Raw genomic sequence first — 18801 nt, 5'->3', positions numbered from 1 at the left:
TTTTCGTTGTATCTGAGGCACATTTTCTCATATGACATTACTCGAAACATAATCAAATTCCTGTTAAAAACAAATAAAAAAAAAACAACAAAAAAAACAAAAAAAGTAAAATAAAAATGTTTTTTTTTCATTAGTAGGCGGCAATTATTGTTTTCATGTAAGTGTTTTGTATATAAGAAAGCGTATAGAATGGAAAGTCAGCATAATTATACAGTTCGGCTATCCGAAGCTCAAAAACGTAAACTTCGTACAGCGTACAAAAGACGGAAACCTACAGTAATCAGATTATCTAATGAACAGCTGTCTCACGGAAGTGATCGTATACTTTCTTTCTGGAGAGCAACACAAAGCCGTTTCTAGAGCCGTTAAGAACAAAAAAGGTTTACAATTGCTTCTAAGTTACAACCAACTCGTATCTAATAAACAAGGAGGGTTTTTGAAGGAAATTATGGAAATGGTGGATTCGTCAGTTCCTGGAGGTAAAACGTTTCATCTCTCCATTAATAAGAAGAAAGGTGGCTCCTTTACTGAGAGAAAAATTTATACCTTGGTTAAAGAGTTTAGTCGATGAGGAGTTAGATACCATTATTGAAAAAGATCCTACGGGTAGAGGGTTGAAACGACGTATTGGTCGGAAGCTTGATGCATTGTTGTCTGTGAACAAAAAAAAGAGATCTTCCCGCTGTCTCTTGGTGAAATAGAAAAATTAGCAGGTATATTAAACATTAATGAGTTTAAAGGTGTTTTCATGCGACAGTTACTTCCAGACAAACCTACAAATATCGAACGTGGTATTGTAAATCTTGGTGACCTTTCATCTGGTGGTACTCACCGGACGTGTTATGTGAAACGTGGTGAAAAGAAATTGTATTTTGATTCATATGGCGATGTCAATCCTCCAATAGAAGTAGTCAGGTACTTGGGGCCAAAAGGGTTGGTTTATAAACTCAGAGCGTATTCAGGGGGTTTGGACGATCCTCCTATCTGTGGACATCTGTGCCTGGAGGTTCTACGACGAGATTTCAGCTGGTGAGGACTGGGAACATATTCTTCGTAGTATAAGAAACAATAAAAATGCATGGAAACCGTGGTTTTATTTTCAACAGATTTGGAGACGAAATTGAAATTGGATCAATACCAACTCAACCCAATTCAGACCCTTCTCCTGACGAGATAATTGAGCTTGCAAGTGATGTATCAAAAGTCTCACAAGGTTTATCCGAAGTCAAGAAAATTATTGGAATCGCATTTGGTAAAATCGGAAAAAAATAATAAATGCGATCGAGATTGTCCCCACTAGTACCGTAAATGGTGAAAAGATATGGGGCAGCTTCCTACTGAAAAAACCACCAGAGAATTGGTCAAGTGTGAGCAAAAGCAGTGGAGCCATATGATGTGGTTGTCAAAGTTCAATTGAGTGAATTAGTAAGGCAAGATATACATCATGCAGAAAAAATTCAACAACGAAATAAAAAATATATGGAAAGAGGTTTTGAAGACTTCCATGATGGTAGCAACCTTCATCTAGAACTTGTATAGAAATTATAAGTATATAAAAAAACTGCAACCATGCCATTACTCAAACTAACTGGAACTGAGTCTGTACTAACTCTCCATCTAGAAACACCCCATCCACTTGGATCCGAACGTTAGAGTAATTATATGGCTCTTGTTGGATTTTACTCTGAGAACAACATATACAACTTGTTGCAACATGCAAAAGTCTATTTTTGGGATTTGGAAATACATTTCATTCACGAAACCACTGATACTTCAATGTGGTTACTGGACCATTGAAAAACTTGAAAAGAGTTTCAGAGATTACATACAATCGTTGAATCTTAGTATAAATTCTGACGATTTCAAGATCTTTAAAGATGGTGACCAAAATATCAATTAATTCTCCAATTAAATTCTACTTGGATAAAACCGTTAGTGATCTCTTAGGTTTTGAAAAATATGATGCAACAAACTTACAAAAAGAATCGTCTTACTTCAACTCAAATGAAAATGTAATTGCATCGAATCCACCGAATCTCAGAGCCGTTGATGTCATCGAGATACACTGCAATATTGTCAACAACAGTCTTGTCAATCATGATGTTCACTCTCACAAACATTTGGAGACAGCAAATCCCTCTACTCCTTTTCCCCTAATGTACCACACGGCTACAAAATATCTCAATCACCTCAAGAAAAACACTACATACCTCTTCGGAGCGGTTTTACGAAAGATTCAACAGATCACAATCACACTTATAGATCAAAACAACCAACTGCTCCAGAACAACCATGTAAACAACATCGTCTATTTAGATCTGATCAGTAAATCACAAACACATACATACTCACAATTGTGGTAAATAAACACACACGCGTGGTGTCGGTGGCGGGAACAGCGATGACATGCGTGGTGATTCGCGCGGCGCGGTTCTGACTACCCGTACTCACACTCTTAGTCGCTCTCTAACAATTTTCTGTCCCAGATTCGGTCTCACACGGTTTGTCCCAGAACCGGTCTCGGGTGCGTTTGTCCCAGGAACGGCCAAAGTATACTACTCATATTTCATTCGCTTGATGTCAAGAGATAGCATGGTGAAAATTAATTGAAGTTGGAGGTGGAGTGTGGAATATGTGCGTTTTTATCACACCAATTGTAGTTCTAATATGACTCTAAGTTTTGTGAAAACATCAAGTTTCTATCAGTATTAATTTTGATCACAACAATATCATCAACTAACCCCTTGTCAATTTAGTTGGTATAATTTTAATTATTTATTTAATATTAACTCATTATTTAATATAATAGGAAATGCGTTGATATGAAAACCAGTTGAACTAAAAAAACACGTAAAGTAAAGATGTATTTTTTATTTCTTTCAATTCATTTATTCATGAGACGCTCAAAATGGAAAAAAACTCACTAAAAATTGATTTGTTTAGTCAGAATAAATTTGATTTCTTACTAATTACAACACGTCTAATTGGTAAACACTATTATGCTTAAAATTATATTAGGAAAAGAATAAAATGCAATAGAATCGTAGAGAAATATATAATTTAACGTTTAAAACAAAATACAAATATAAACAAATGTTTTTATATTTATTTACTGTTAATAACATACCTCATCTAAAGTCAAAGATAAGAAGAGGGTATCGATTTCAGGATCAATTTACAGATATGGTCTAGCAGATGAAAAAAAAGAGAGCGAAACCTCTCTCTGTCGACTTGACTGTATGACCAGCAATACCCCGTGCTGTCATGTGGATTGTCTGTGGAAGCATCTTACAACACTTAAGAGCAGGATTGCATGAATGTATAGCTGGTCTACAAATAAATTACGCCACGGTATGACCCTTGACCTTTAAAATTCTTTTATAACAACTATTATTTTAAATTTCTTTAAAATTTACCTTTCATGAACATCGGCAACAGAGTAAGTGTGGTGTAATGTCCCCAAACGATACTGAAGTTGGCGATCGTAACTGCCCAGAGAGGAAGTGACGTAACAATCTTTCCCCAGGGATGCGTTATCTGCAAAAACCCCTAAAGTCTTGTTATAATACTCACAATCTGAAAATATTGGAGGTATACGAAGAAATGTATAAAACTCTCTTAATTTAAAGACTTAACACACCATGTACAGATTTGGTTCAAAACATTTAAATGATTGGATTTACAAAAATAATTATTATTAAGAAAATATTTCTTGTTGGCAATCAATTTGAATTAAACTTTGAATTGGCCATCTCCTTTGGAATCATAACGTATGGCGTGTAAGATATAAATGTATTTTTTTTTAAATAGGAGACCACGTTTTTAATCATGTAAGAACAATATCACAAAAACAAGCCATTTTTCTAGAGAAAAATTTTTTTTAATATATAATGGAGAGGCCGATCCTATTTTTAGCCTTACTTCTTTCACCCTTACGAGCCACTAGCCTGAGCATGGTTCTGAATAAGTAGGAGACACAGTGCAATGTTAATGGTACTAATAAAAATTACTGCGGTCACGGACAGGATTTTTTATTATCTATATAACTCAGATCGAAAGTCTGACTTTTTGTACCGAACGGCCATGAGCTCTTTCTATAATTATGAATGTTGTTTTTTTACTTTGTGTGATCTATCAAATAAATAATGTCACTGCTCACCTTTTCTGGCTTGTTTAAATCGTGGTGGCTATTCCCGAGAGAATTCTTGATATATGTGAGCTCTTCAACAGATATATGTGGGTCATCGTCCGGACAGTTCTTGACCACAAGGAACCAGACTGCTGACCACAATAATCCCGCTGCTCCTGCATAGTTAAATACAAGAATTAGTAAACAATGGCACAATTACAACCTCTTATGATGATTCGGATTATTCAGTTGATCTACGAGGAGGCTTAGATATAATGGACATGGAAACGGAATGGTAAACAAACTAATAAACAAAAATTAATTTCGGAAAGAGAAGAGTGTGAAAGTATTGTTTATAAATATCGGAAATTTATAATTAGTCCATGAAAAAATGCACTATGCTTAAAAAAGTGAACCAGTAGTCATGAGCATGATCCCTATGTGGATGGCCTAGGTACATGGCAATAGACAAATATCTTGCAATGATTGAAAACTAAAAACATCTCATTATGCACAGATTTGTAGAACATTTATTTCATGTTTAGCTGTAATATGACGGTAGGAAAATTAAAGATGTATTAATAATTGTGTCAATTTTCACTTTGCTACTATGGAAGATCTTATTTACAAAATGTAAAACTTTCGTATGTTGAAACCTAACAATATATTTAGAGTGGTTAGAATATTATAACTTTCAACGTCATGATTCTCTATATTGAGTAGTAATCTGTACATAGTTTTGATATTTAAATACATTATTATACATTTTCATTAATGAGGATAGTTGAATAACCGAGATTTTTAAGTAACAAGGAAACAATGTTTCACGAGTTAATTTTCAAATACACACACACACACACATACCATATTCAAACTTTTTTGATCTGGCTTAAAATTTCATTAATTTAGTAGTAAAGTACAACCGTGCCATGTTTTGCTTTAATAAATAACTTTTTATATACTAGTATCAAGTATCACGTTATATTGTATTGTTACCGAATCAGTATATATCACACTAAACATTGTACAAGTATTATTCAAATTCTGTACGAGATACTTTTCTTCGCAATATTTTGGTCCTATAGCTTGTCTCAAAGTGTGCGGAAAACCAGATTGGTTAACATGCATCCCATGTCATGTTCATGCCATTTTTAATACAGCCAATCACAACATATCCATAGCATGTCAACACTAAACATATTGGGTTCTAGGACTCATCAGCCTTCTGTTCGATTTAAGGCACATCTCGACCATCGACATATACCAGATTGGCTCAGTGGAAGGGTGCTAGGCCTAGAAACCTAACAACCACAACTAAGATCTGCCACCAGATGAACAGAATTTGTAGTCGTGTACAGAATTTGGAAGACGTACTGGCCCTAATAGTTATTCACAGATGTACATGGACCTATACTTAGGCTATTAAAAACCGTTCAACGTCCTGGGACGTGCATATAGCGAGCCAGCCAGCTTTTATTGCGCTTTGCCAGACCTCTGCCAACACAAATTTAAACACACAACGAATTCCCTGAACGAGTCTTAAAATCTAATTGAGCCATTAACAAGAACACCTGCTAGAATAAGAACATCTATAGGGTATTAGAATAAGAGACTAGCTTCCAGAACCAACGGACGAGCAGACGTAGCTTCAAAGGGTGAGGCGAGGCGGTTCGTTACCGCTATGCCCGACAAATAAAAAAGCGTTACACCATTCACTTATAAAAGGTCCTGTTAAACGAAAAAAGGATCTAACTGAAACCGGTCATAACTGAAAACTAATTGACCTGAATATTGGCCGTAGGTAAATTAGGCATATCCATATTCGAGTGCCAACTTTCGCCGCACTGGCCCAGCAACAGTTGGACTTCGATAAACGATTGTTGCCATCACAGCCTTCCCGTAGCCACGGCCTCCGTATGTTATGTCAGTACGATTGATTCTGGCATAACATAAGTTGGTTCTAAAAGTTCTAAAAATCTGGAATCTTCCAAAAATTCTAATACTCTGTTGGAATTTTACCCCCCCCCCCCCCACTATTGGTGTGAAATAATTATCTACAACATCATTGATTTAAATGTTTACAAGTATACAGTGTTGGCACACCTCAGACGTGCTCTAAACGCGAGGCTATTTCACGTCTCCAATTATTTTAATTATTTCAAATTGTATTTTTATTTATTGGAAACCAATACGTCAAAATGTATTAACCTTTAATCCGTGCAACATTTCGTGAGACCCAACTGAGGTTCTTTTAGTTACCGTCGTGGGTAATCTGGTGAGTGTGGTGAAGGTGAACATAACCTTGTGACTATCAAGTAGTTTTCTAAACATGTGCCATGCACAGTACTCAAGGCCCACGCTGTGACGCGACTGATATACGTACTGGACAACCGCACCAACTGGCGTGGTGGCTCAAGGTGCAACCTCACCGAGGAACTCTAACTGCGTCAAAGGATCGAATACAACACATATCTTTTTGTTACGTTGCGGGTTCAAAACCTCTTCCTTAACATTTCCTTTTGTTGAACTATATTTTAAAGGTTTTTATATATTTTAATTATTTCAATTATTTAATTTTGAATTTTACTGTTCATTACTAATTTTCTTTAATCAATATTTTAAATTAATTAATATATTGTAAATTGACTCTAATACCTGCATTGATTTCTTTGTGCGCTGATTTATTCATGTATCTGTGTTAATTTATTTTATATACAAGGTGTTTCGCTATTATAACTTCAGGATATGATAGTAAACACACAAAAACAAGCAAGGGTTAATATGAACATAAATGACAAACACTTTGGAGGTGTGCTTAATAATATACTTTCCAACTGTAATAAAGCGCAAACACCCACTAAATAAAATTTATGTCAATATATTATATCTCAACAAATTTACTATTGTTAGTATTTTATTAAATTTGTGATAAATAGTTATTTTTTTCAATTTTTACGAGGGATTAAGAATTTTTGGATATCAAAGTTTCGCATATTTTAAACACCAACATTTTGAATTGAAAAGTGATAATTATAGGTATTTAATGTTTTAATTTTTACCTTTATTTAGCATAACATAACTACCAAGTTTTATGTTATTTTCTCCAATGGGTTCTTAGATACGATATTTTAAATATAAACCCATATGGACAGACAGACACTACACGAATCGAGATAGGACATATTATGTTCATATACATCTTTTGCTTCTTTTGGTGTCTACTATCATATCTGAAGTTGTGCCAGTCACTCGAGAAACATCTTGTATTTTAATATATTTCTGTAAATTGATTGTATTTTTCTTTAATATTAAGGCTTCCAATGTTTAATAATTTTAATCTCTAGGTTTACCATTTCTGATTTTTAACTTGCCAGTATCAATCAACTATGGTCTCGCTCGCTTTTTTCTGTGGCGCCTTCAATTAGTTAGAAACTTAGTGAAATTCCCTGTACAAATAAATAACCGCTGAAATAGAGCACGCTTTGTTGTTATTGATTTTTTACTCAACCAAAATTAATAGGAAGATTATGACTCGTAACAAACGTGGATACTTGCTTCTTGAAGCTGAAAATATTTTTACGAGCTTAAAGGATGAACTTATCAATTCTGAGGTAGCTGACCTAGCGATAAATTTTCATTGTGTTCTTTCGAATGTATCAGAAAAATATACCAGTGACGCTATAGTTGCGTTATTACCAGAAATTGCCTCACTTCTGAGCAGACTTGATGCAACGTTCAAAGTAAACATTGACATAAAACAGACTCTTTCAGAACAAGCACAAGAAAACAGTTTGCTAGCAAATCATTTAGAAAAAAATATAGTAGAAACAAGAGCTTGAGGATTCTTTACAACGTGAAGAAAAACCTGCTTTAGAAGATTAATTTAAAAATCTACAAGACCACATCAAAACGTTGCAACATAAACTGACCGTTTTAAAGGAAGAAATAAAAACAACAGTGGAAATTATCAATCAACTGAGATTCGATTACGAAAAAGTTTCCAAGGAGCTGTCACATACAATAAGTTCGTATTGAAAAGCAACTCTAAAACTTTGTTGTAAGCAGAAATGTGTACCACTCACTGTTCCAATAGAGACTGTAAATCGTTTTTCCTGTCTCTCTAATGACTCGCCACCCTCTTATGACTGAGAAATCATTCCAGGTGCGGGCTGACGTATAAAGACAAACGGCACCTTCCTCAGCTAAAGGAAGGCATTCCATTGAAAGACAAAAATATTCTCATGAGGCGGCTAAATAAATGAGGAGAGTCATTGTGTAGCCAGACAGTCAGGGAAGAGAGTTTGAAGAGCATTTTATCGAACTAATAAAACATTTCTTCGAAGTTTTTTTTTTACTGCTCACCTGGAGCTAAGCTTAAAACTGTAGTTCAAAAGCAATTATGTTTTTTTAGGGATCTTTTGGATCAGGACTACGTTGTTTTACTTGCAGGATCAAATTACACTGGCAAAGCCGAACCTGTCCAACTGATAATCATCCAAAAACTGAATACTCTTTTTTCACTTAAAAATAAGATAATTGGCCTGCATTCCCCCCTATCGTCATGACAACAGATTCTTAAACTACAGCAATTTCTTCGCAAATCTCATTATTTCCAAGATGATCTATAACTACGAAGGTGGCCTGATTATGGTTTATGAAGACGTTAATGCTGATCAAAGAAGGTCGCACTTTACAAACCATGGACTCCACTACAACCGGTATAGAAAGGCGGTTTTGGGGAAACATTTTGCTGACTTTACTGTGCAACGCGGAGGCTCTCATTTCTTCACGGACGAAGACAGTAACCATCTCCAAGATGTGGATGCAAGTTCTCCGGTTGAATCTTGTATAATTCAATTACTAATGCTCTTTTAAATGTAGGAACCAAACAATACTATTACCAGGATTAGTAACTGAATCTAGTAACTGTGACTTCTGAATTTAGGTATTATTTTGGATCATTTTCTGTTGCAAATTATTACAACATAACGACCTAAAGTGTCACTATGTATTTTTGATGAATTAGTTTTGCCAAAGCCTGTATTTCAGAGGACTGGAACACTTTCATTTGTCTGTCTGTCTACCAGCATGATATTTCAAGTGACCTATTCACTTTAAATTTTGCTCAACAAACATTTTTACTCTGCACATATACATATTACATACAACCTCAGCGATTCCTCGTGCTCTCGTCGTGGTCTTAACGTACTCCTACTTTGCCATATAGTATATAAGCTGACTGGTGAACTATTGTACGAATGAATACTACCAGCTACAAGCCCACCACAAATCCACGGATATTTCCATTAATTAGGTCGTCGGTAACATTTGTGAAGTAGTGCTTATTGTAACAAAGTGCTAAGACACCTTCTTGTGATAACCCCAATTGCAATAATCCCACCACTTACCCATGTAAGTGCTATTTAAACCTAATCACACGTTATCTGGAGAGGAAACGGCTGGGAATAATTAGTTGAAGGACAGGTATACGTTACACCATGACGTGTACATACCAGTGATGTAAAATATGGATGCCCAGCCCAATACATCGCCGATGAGACCGGACATCTGCAGACCCAGCACTGTGCCCAGGGCAGAACCCATGAATGTAAACCCTATCACCCGTGATCGTTCTTGAGGTGGAGCCCATTGTGCGTAAATAGCTTGTGTACATGGAAATGTTCCTCCCTAAACAGTAAAACGAAGATTTCTTACATTTGTATTTAATGTTAAATTTCTCAGAACTATATTTAAATCAGTTATTATTTATAAGTACCATTACTTTTTGTGCCACAAACAATTTAAACTATTAGGTAGGGGGACTGTAAAATGTTCATTTATAACTGAGAAAAAACTTTAAATTTATACAACATCGAGTTCCTTGATACTGCGTTCGCGAAGCATAACTGCGAACTTCTGCAGGATATCTCAGAAAAGGATTTAGTTACAGAACAGTTTTTTACATTTGCTACAACAAAGTAAAATTCGTCATATGTATATTTGTCTGTCTTCCACAGGATATCTAGAATATAAAATGAGCTGTATTCCTCAAATTGTGTATGAAGCTTCATTTTCACAAAGGCAAAATCCGGTTTGGGTACGGTGCACATTCGCCTATGAGGTCAGGCTATGTTAGCGAAGTCTATAACGTAGGGAAATAACTCGAAAAACGAATTAACCTGTAGATTTGAGATTTGAGATGAAACATTATTTCTGCATAGACAAGTTCGAGCACCGTAATTTTGCATGTATCTCCATGTGAATTGGCTGAGCGTTCGTGAGGTCTGTTACTGAGAAGGGTGTATCAAGGACGAATCAAGTTTGAAGTTTAGATGAAACTTCATTTACACATAGGCAATTTCCATTTTTCTTTAGTGAATGTTCCGCATTTTGCCCTATACTATCAATGTTACGCCCATTTCCTACAAACAGTGGAAGATTCCCGGGGTAAGCTAGACCTCCGGCATTGGTTCAAGTAATTCTTTAACTTCTTGAAGGTAGTTCGGTTAACTCAGCTTTTCGGCCAATGGATGAGCCGTATGCAACCATTATACGTCGTTAAGATAACGGCCATACCTCCAACGTTAGCATACCTTGCTAAGTGTCATATTCTACCTAACCTATCGTTTACCTAACAGTTTAAATAAGTTTTCCCTGTTTATATTGTCACTATACATTACCAGTTGAGTCAGGTGTAACGGATCTGGTGATATACTAAATTACTTGCTGAAATATCATTCTTTCGTTCAAATTTACTGTCTGTGATGTTACGGATTTACGACATTACAAATAACGTTGTATAATGCTGAGTACATTTAAGAAACTTTTGTAAAGTACGATTAATAACAATGTGATTGATTATCAAGCACAGCAGATGTAAAATTTGTCACAATATTGTACTGATTCAGTTAACAAGGAATGGACAGGCTTAAAAAATAACTCATTATTACTAGGCTCAATAATAACTGATTAGGCAACAACATAATCCACTGTGTCCTCATATTATACCTCGGATCACAAGACAATTCATTGCCAATACTCCGATTGATTGCTACTACCAAGCGTCACGGCAGTGAGGTTCTTGATCGAGGAGAGGAAGAACTTTTTCATCTGTGACTTGCTCCTAACACGTGGTGGAAGTTGCCGTAAAATTTATTCTCTATAAAATATAAACTTAAAATATATAGTTTGGTCAAATCAAAATCTATAACAATATAACTTAATAAACATATAGGATTTTTCTTATAAGTGTTGAGTAAACTAAAATGTAGCCTTCATTGGTTTTGGCAATTAAATTTTGTTATTTTGAATATCGAGTGTTTTTAGTATGGTCCAAAGACTGATATACATTTTTTGTGATATTTGAAACTTTTGAGAATTTTTTTATTTCATTTATTTACTATTTTGAAAATTTGATTTAAGTCTTATAACAAGTAAGAAATTGTAATTCGTCTTTGTTTTCAATAGGGCACATTACTATCGTTGTTTGTTGATTTTTTTACACTGTAGAGGAACCCATGTATTTGTGATTTAGTTATTGTACATTATTTATTGAATAATTTACATGGGCAGAGAAAGAATTATTTAAAAAAAACACATTCTCATCAAGGACATTCTTTTTATGAATAACGTTAGAGGTTTTCGTTACAGTAGAGATGTTAGATTTTGAATATAAGGGATGTTATTCATAATGCACTCCCTTTTGCACAAGTTACATGTAGACACGTAAATAACAAATGCAACATTTAACGTTGCACGTTTATTAATATTATCCAAGAGGTATAAAAGAATTAATTGCTTTGTTAAAAAACATTCACATTTGACAATCAATAATACATCTCAGGTGACGAGCTTTTCAAGAAGTCTTCCGTTCTGTGAAGAGTAGCAGACTTTTTGCACGAGATTTGTGAATTTGTTTGTGGTTTGTATTATAGTAGACAATGGTATTATACATTTTTAACTAATAGGCTATAGGTGGCTTTTTAGTTAAAATCTATAACGGTGAAATGAGTTTTACATTATGCAATAAGGGTGTCTAGGGTTGAAAAAGAGAACAAATTTAAATTGGATATGGAATACATAATAAGACAGGCGATAATCACATGCCCATTTGATTATACTTTATTGGCCGAGAGTTAGCGAAGCCTATCACTCTTGGGGCTAAATAACTTCGTTTTTGTCTGTCTGTCCGCCCGATGTCTCGAATATGAAGTAGAGTACAGACTTGAGATATATTAGCTTCATTTCTATATAGGCAACACTGCGATCGATGATGGTGCGTCACTCCATAAAATTTGGTTCGAGCGTGAGAAAATATTCTTACATTGGTCTGAAAGCAAAGATAATATAGCAGAATAAATAAATTTTGTAAACAAGCTGAGTAAAACCAATACAAGACTTTAAAATGTGACATATTACCACATGTAGTTCATTTATACAGTAAAACTAAAACATAATAAAATGGAAAGTCAAGGTTAAAGGTCGGTGACAATGTGTGGTATCAGTACAGTCTTGTGTTTCAGTATCCTCACGAGTATTATGAATTATAATCCAACTATCAAATCAATATGTTACATTTTTTTATTAATACTAACAAATTTTTCAAATCCTTTGTGGTCACAATGTTCGTCACAAACCTCAAAGAAACCCTCGATGACCCTGACGGCGACCAGTGCGTAGACGCTGGTAAAGGCAGCAAGGGGAGTAAATATGGTAAGGAGCGCGGTGACCAGCACTCCTACCCCGAAGATAGTTCTACCCCCAAATCTGGCCCCCAACCATCCTCCTGGCAGTTGTGTGCACAAGTAACCATAGAAGAAGGAACTGAGAACCAAGCCTTGCATCTTAGTATCCCAATTGAAATCTTGCCTCTGGAATTATAAAACTAGACTTTACTAATGGAAACAAAATAGGCGTATCCTAAAAAAAGTAAAGGAAATGCTCTAAATTAACTATGTATTAAGTATGTATGACATACTTTTAAATCACCACAAATTATAATATACATTTCTGCTCATTCCATTTGATTTTAAAGTGGCCTGAATAATTAGCAAATAACTCTGAAATAACGAACAAACCTGGTAAATGTATGTTTTAAATGTAGTGGCCAAGTACTGCATAAATAGGTTGTAAATTTATTAAATAATGTTAAAAATTCTCTATATTAAAATGTTCTATGAAGAGTGAAATATCAAAACACACATATGTTCTCATGTAATGTTCTCAAAACGAAAAGGCAAATATGTGTAAGGGCTGTCATATAACTACAATCTTACTTCAACAACTGTGCCATTACTCAGAGTAACGTTGTAAGGGGAATTCATAGCCACGATTCCAATACTGATGTTCACCCTCAGTATGTAAATGTTTGCGAATCCTAGGCACATCAGGATGGTGACGATATGCCGTCTTCTCTTCCAGATCATCCATCTTGGCGGGGTCCTGCAAGCCAAAAACAAGTTGTTTGTCTTATGTAATTAACAAGTATTTACGCAGAAAGAGACTTATGAAGTTAAAAATATTATCACATTTTTAAAGTCACAATTTATTAATTGAACTTATTGGTCGGTACACTTGAATGTCAAAATAACCAAATGCCCAATACAATTTACATTAATAGCCTGTTTTCATTTTCATTTTTTGATTCATTTTTATGTACAATGAACAAGGAATAGTGTCACATATAAAATTTTAGTATTACAAAATGTCATACATGAGACATACAGTTCAAGGTAACAAAGACTCCAAGAATCAATTAGACTTGTGTAAATAAATAAGTTATTTAGAAATTAAAATTAAGTTAGAAAGATCCCCTCTCTAATTAGGGAGGATTACAGATAAAAACTGTACCTTGTTAACAATAGGACGTTTATTAATAAGGTCTTTTTAGCTCTAGTTAAAATTTTTTAATTTTATTCTATTTCTTGAAATTATTTGGTAACATTCGTAAAAATTTAAGTCCTGTTTTACTTGTCTTTTTCTCAGCAAGCTATACATTGTAGTGATTGCTTTCTTCTAAGGTCCTTCCCCTTGTGTTGTATGCGTGACTGTTTGTTTTTATTATTCCCCGCATGTGCTCTTTCACAAACATAACCGATTGAATAACATGGAGCACATATATGGACAAAGTGCCTAGATTTTTAAAATGGCCTTTTAACAGAATCTTTAATTTTTAGTCCTAATATGACTCTAATTGTTCTTTTTTAAAGAAGAACAATTTTACTTTACATCATTGGCCTAAGTGAAGCCTTGTGTTAAATAGGGATCTAAGTGTAATTTTAATAGTTTTGAGACAATTAGGATTTCCATACATAGTATTTTTGGACAATTTTAAAAAAGCTACATTACGCTATAAATAGCTTATAGTGACACGGAGATTTGTTTCGTTTACATATTTCGACAGTTTCCCGATCTGTAATGACGAACCAGTTGACGCACACAAAACACAAAGTTAGGTTTAATAAGGATCCCTATGGGGCTTTATATGGTAACATGCTGATTTTGAAAGCTTGTTTTAAATGTGTACGATTTAAGATCTGTTAGCCTACTAAAAAAATACTAAAACTATGAAGTGGCAGCTCTCGAATCCCGTGACAGTGCAACTTGTCAAGAATGTTTTGTGATTAACACAGTTGAACGATTCGACTATCTACCCCTCTAAAACCATCTCGATTAATTTTACAACAGCGACAACTGTCAATTTACACTTCCTGAAACCAAACTGTTCAGTAGTGAGCCGGTTGGTCAACAAAACTTATTAGCTTTTCAAAAAATAACTATAAACTAATTGGAATTAGTTTTATTAGTCGTTTTTACATTTGTTTGGAATTTGTAAACGGAGTATATTAAAGTTATTAATTTGTAATTTATTTACTTGTTTTTATTAAAAAAGTTTATACAATATACTGTTTTACAGGCTAACTCATGCTGCAATAAGTCAATGCAATTATTTTGTAAATAACACATTTCATATTAAAACTTATAATGGTTTGAGACCTAGATAATTTTTTTTTTTTTTTTTAAATAAGGTCGATAAACTTACATGTGTTTTTGATGCTCCAATGGCTCTACCTATTCATTACAAAAATATCATATAATTTTTTACTGTACACGATTTTGAGTTTTTATAAACTAAATTTTATTAATCAGTTAAGCATAATACATAATAATAATTGTTCAATTTGTTTGCTTGCAAAATTCCGAATTCATTCAGCACAATCCATTCTACAAGATACTGTTCTTTCCATTCATTTGGCGTGTTGATTACTTTTTGGTACCTATATTTATATAAAAACTGTGTATTCAAATCACATAATGTAAAACATAGTCCGTGGTTATCAAAGGAAATTTCTGACGGTTGAATACCCTTGATTATTAGACCCTATACTACTGCTGTCGTGGCGTAGATCACCTGTAACTCGAGTGCAGGAGCGAGGTTTGGCCAAGTACAATGATACAAAAATCGTGTGTATCCGATTAAAAATAAGGCTCTCTTCTGAGACCTTGTAGTTTCCCAAACCAAAATTACCTCACCTGTAGTTCCACTTACCTTAAGTGATATCCTAAAGTAAGTCATGGATTAAAAGGTAAAAGCTCTTTTTAAAGTCGAGCTGTATTGCTTGTATACCCTGTTTATATACTAAGTACCCTTTAGACATTTTTACCAACACGTGTTTCTGAATTAATTTATGCTAAGATGGCAGTAGTTAACCTCGAGTAACTATGCACAATAAATAATACTTAAATAATTACAATATCACTTTAGGCTCAGTGCAAAAAACGTATATTTTACTTGTGGTCATATCGAAATGTTAAACTGAAGTTACATTGATAATATAAATGTTTAATTTGTATAACAGTGATAATACTGTAAATCTTAATGTTGGCATTTTAATTTAATCATAAAACTTTCAAACATTTAGAAAATCCATAATTTTTAAGCTTTACAAAACAAAATTTGTTATAATTATATTATGATTAATATAATAAATATTTATTATAAATATATAATAAATAAATATTGTAATAATTCAATTTTATTATATAACCGTGGAGTTAATTACATCCAGTTAATCAGAAATGGTTTTTATAATATATTCACTATACTATATTCACTATAATGGTTCAGTTGTACATTTCTATAAATTTAAACGGTGACCATGGTGAAACCTTATAAGTTATAAAAAAAAAAAACATAAAAGAATAAAAAGTTGTTTGAAATTGCTTGACAGTTCTCAGAAACGAGTCAAATTTGACTAATTTTGTACGAATTACCCGACATAAAAATTGCAAAAATGAGAATGACTGCCATCTTTAAATGTTGTATTAGTTAAAAGTCAGCTAATCACCCAACCAAACAACAGTAGAGCGTCAATGATCCGAACGTAAAAAATCCTGACGCCCGCTTTAACATATGAACAGTAATTTGCCCAGCTCTGTGAGAAGACAATGACCTTGGTATGGTTTGAACCTCCCAGTGTCTGTTTTATAATTTCATATTATAAAACATCCATCCACCCACCCCTCACAACACACCAAATTACAACGGTGTAAGTACAAATGGTGTAGTCATAGTTGCGTGTTACGATTCGTAGTGAGAAATATTCTTCGGTAATGTTTATTAATTAGTACATAAAGTGTTTATTTTTTTTCGAAAAAACAGAAATCCGAACCCCTCCCCCCGCTGTTAAATTTTTGACGCTCTAATGTATACCTATATACTGTCTCTATAAAATTTAGTCTGAACCTATTTCAAACTACGGTACTTACTATTTTAACAATTATTCATTACTGAACATGACCTGAGAATTATATTTTATTTTTGCGCTGTAATGCACAATGAATGGAAGACTTCAGAATTACCTTTCCAAACTTTGAATAGACGCCATCCTCAAACCTTAAGAGATATAAAAGTTGTTTATAATTGCCTCATTTTATATAAAAAAATAAATACGTTCTGAGACTGTGTTGGGAATTAGTTAGGTTACACAGTTTGCTCCAATGCTAATAACCGTTATCTTGGAATATTTTAACTATCTCCAAGCTGTGTATGAAATACTGTATCAGGTTTTGTCTGAATCTATTAAGAATAGAACTACAGTTCTTGTCATATTTATTCACAATTAATTCCAATATATTGTATACTACTTATAATGTACCTATACATTTTTATATTTAGGTTGTGTCGTATTCTGGGATTATGATCAGAGAAAGTGCACACAATTTCTCGAACATTTCGTCATAAGGGTTATTTTAGTAGGCAAATTTCTGAAATTTCTAAAATGGAATGTACATGAAACGAAACAATGAGTCCTTTGTGGGAGTCTTTCAAATTTGATAAGTATATTTTTTAGTTTGGAAATGTTTATTAATATATTAATTTACATGTTATTTTAGGACTTGCCTTGTAATGTAAGTATGTTTATGTCTAGTTCTTCTTTTAAATATAATTTTTCATCTTTTTCTCAATAATTTTCATGTTAACTTTTATACTTGTATAATTAGAGGATGCTCTGTAAAATGTTATTTGATGGTTGTTCTATTATTTGATTATAAGGTTCTTTAAATTTAAATTTGATATTTCGACTTGGCTAGCCAATATACAATATCTTTTGCAATCATTGCAATTAATTCGATTTCCTAAAAAATTTGTATATAAATTTATTTGCTTCCATTGTTTCCATTTTTTGCGTATATTTTTGTCAATAAGATCAAAACAATTGTTTCTTATCATTTTATAAGTGTAACAAAACTTTGAAATTTTAAGCGTTTTTTCTTGATGCTTTGTTAAAAGCTTTACATCTGCAATTTATGGCATGGAAAAGTTTATTTGCCAACAATACCTAATTATTTTATTCTTCTCAAACACTTTGAACTGAAATAAACTCAACCATGCTTTGGTTTGTTTTTTAATTACCTCTGACCGTCCATCAGAGATAAGATAATTTCAGAAATAAATGGTGGTTACGGTACCTTAATGTATAGGTATCCATGGATACTACAATAGGCTATTATAGCATCTGTCCTCCAAATATCCTCCAGACAGATAGGAAGAATTACACCAACTAAGACATAACTGTTTTGGAATGGCGAACGAGAAATTATATTTTTGTGTGAAAGCTCTCATGAAAATGACAATATAATATGAACATTGTTAGGCAATGCTGTAGGATTAATGCAATGAGCAGAGTAGATTTTAAAGTTGAAATTTTATTGAATATGATGTCCTTCTACTTTTGAGGATGAAATATTGTAATACATTTTCCATTGGTATTGTTTCATGTACTTGTATAACACGTGAAATAACAAAACATTTGCTTTCGAACTATTTACTAGTCAATAAATATTGAAGTTAAATATGTACCTGGAAATATCCATTTATGAATAAGAACTGAAGGTAAATACGACGATTTGTACTCAAACAAAAATACTTATTGCACATTTGCGACTTAATAACACTCTTACAATGAGGAAAACGACATTGTATTTTGTACAGGTTCTTCTGGGTCGGACCTCGGGTGGGAGAATGTTACGTCAGATCAACACAACAAGGTTGACAAGTCGACTTTGGTGTAGCGTAAATTGATCATTACGACGCTCACTATTTCTATCACAAAACGTGTAAACCTACTCGTATTTGAGATGCATTGACAGTATATATATATATATATATA

At 33.5% G+C, this 18801-nt stretch overlaps 1 protein-coding gene across 1 annotated transcript; it reads right to left on the bottom strand.

Moving 5' to 3' along the window:
• Nucleotides 1-3405: 3405 nt before the first annotated feature.
• LOC124372751 (sialin-like) lies at nucleotides 3406-18649 on the bottom strand. Its single transcript, XM_046831162.1, has 6 exons — nucleotides 18492-18649; nucleotides 13405-13570; nucleotides 12766-12999; nucleotides 9643-9817; nucleotides 4160-4305; nucleotides 3406-3537 (listed from the first exon to the last, which is right to left on the bottom strand). The coding sequence occupies exons 1-6, from the start codon at nucleotides 18503-18505 to the stop codon at nucleotides 3406-3408; spliced, it is 867 nt and encodes a 288-aa protein (XP_046687118.1). The 5' UTR covers nucleotides 18506-18649.
• Between the last annotated feature and the right edge of the window lie 152 nt (nucleotides 18650-18801).

The sequence above is a fragment of the Homalodisca vitripennis genome, unplaced genomic scaffold (assembly GCF_021130785.1).
Source record: "Homalodisca vitripennis isolate AUS2020 unplaced genomic scaffold, UT_GWSS_2.1 ScUCBcl_3959;HRSCAF=9811, whole genome shotgun sequence".
NCBI lineage: Eukaryota > Metazoa > Arthropoda > Insecta > Hemiptera > Cicadellidae > Homalodisca > Homalodisca vitripennis.
Note: the sequence above shows the minus strand (reverse complement) of the source record. Positions and strands in the feature narration are given on the sequence as shown.

What these genes read in the sequence shown, in the direction of transcription:
- LOC124372751 (XM_046831162.1), bottom strand. An exon ending in ATCCATATTTTACATCACTG is followed by an intron (nt 4,306 to 9,642) that starts GTATGTACACGT and finishes TTAACTATGCAG; the next exon opens with GAGCAGCGGGATTATTGTGG. An exon ending in ATTTAAACAAGCCAGAAAAG is followed by an intron (nt 3,538 to 4,159) that starts GTGAGCAGTGAC and finishes GGGTTTTTGCAG; the next exon opens with ATAACGCATCCCTGGGGAAA.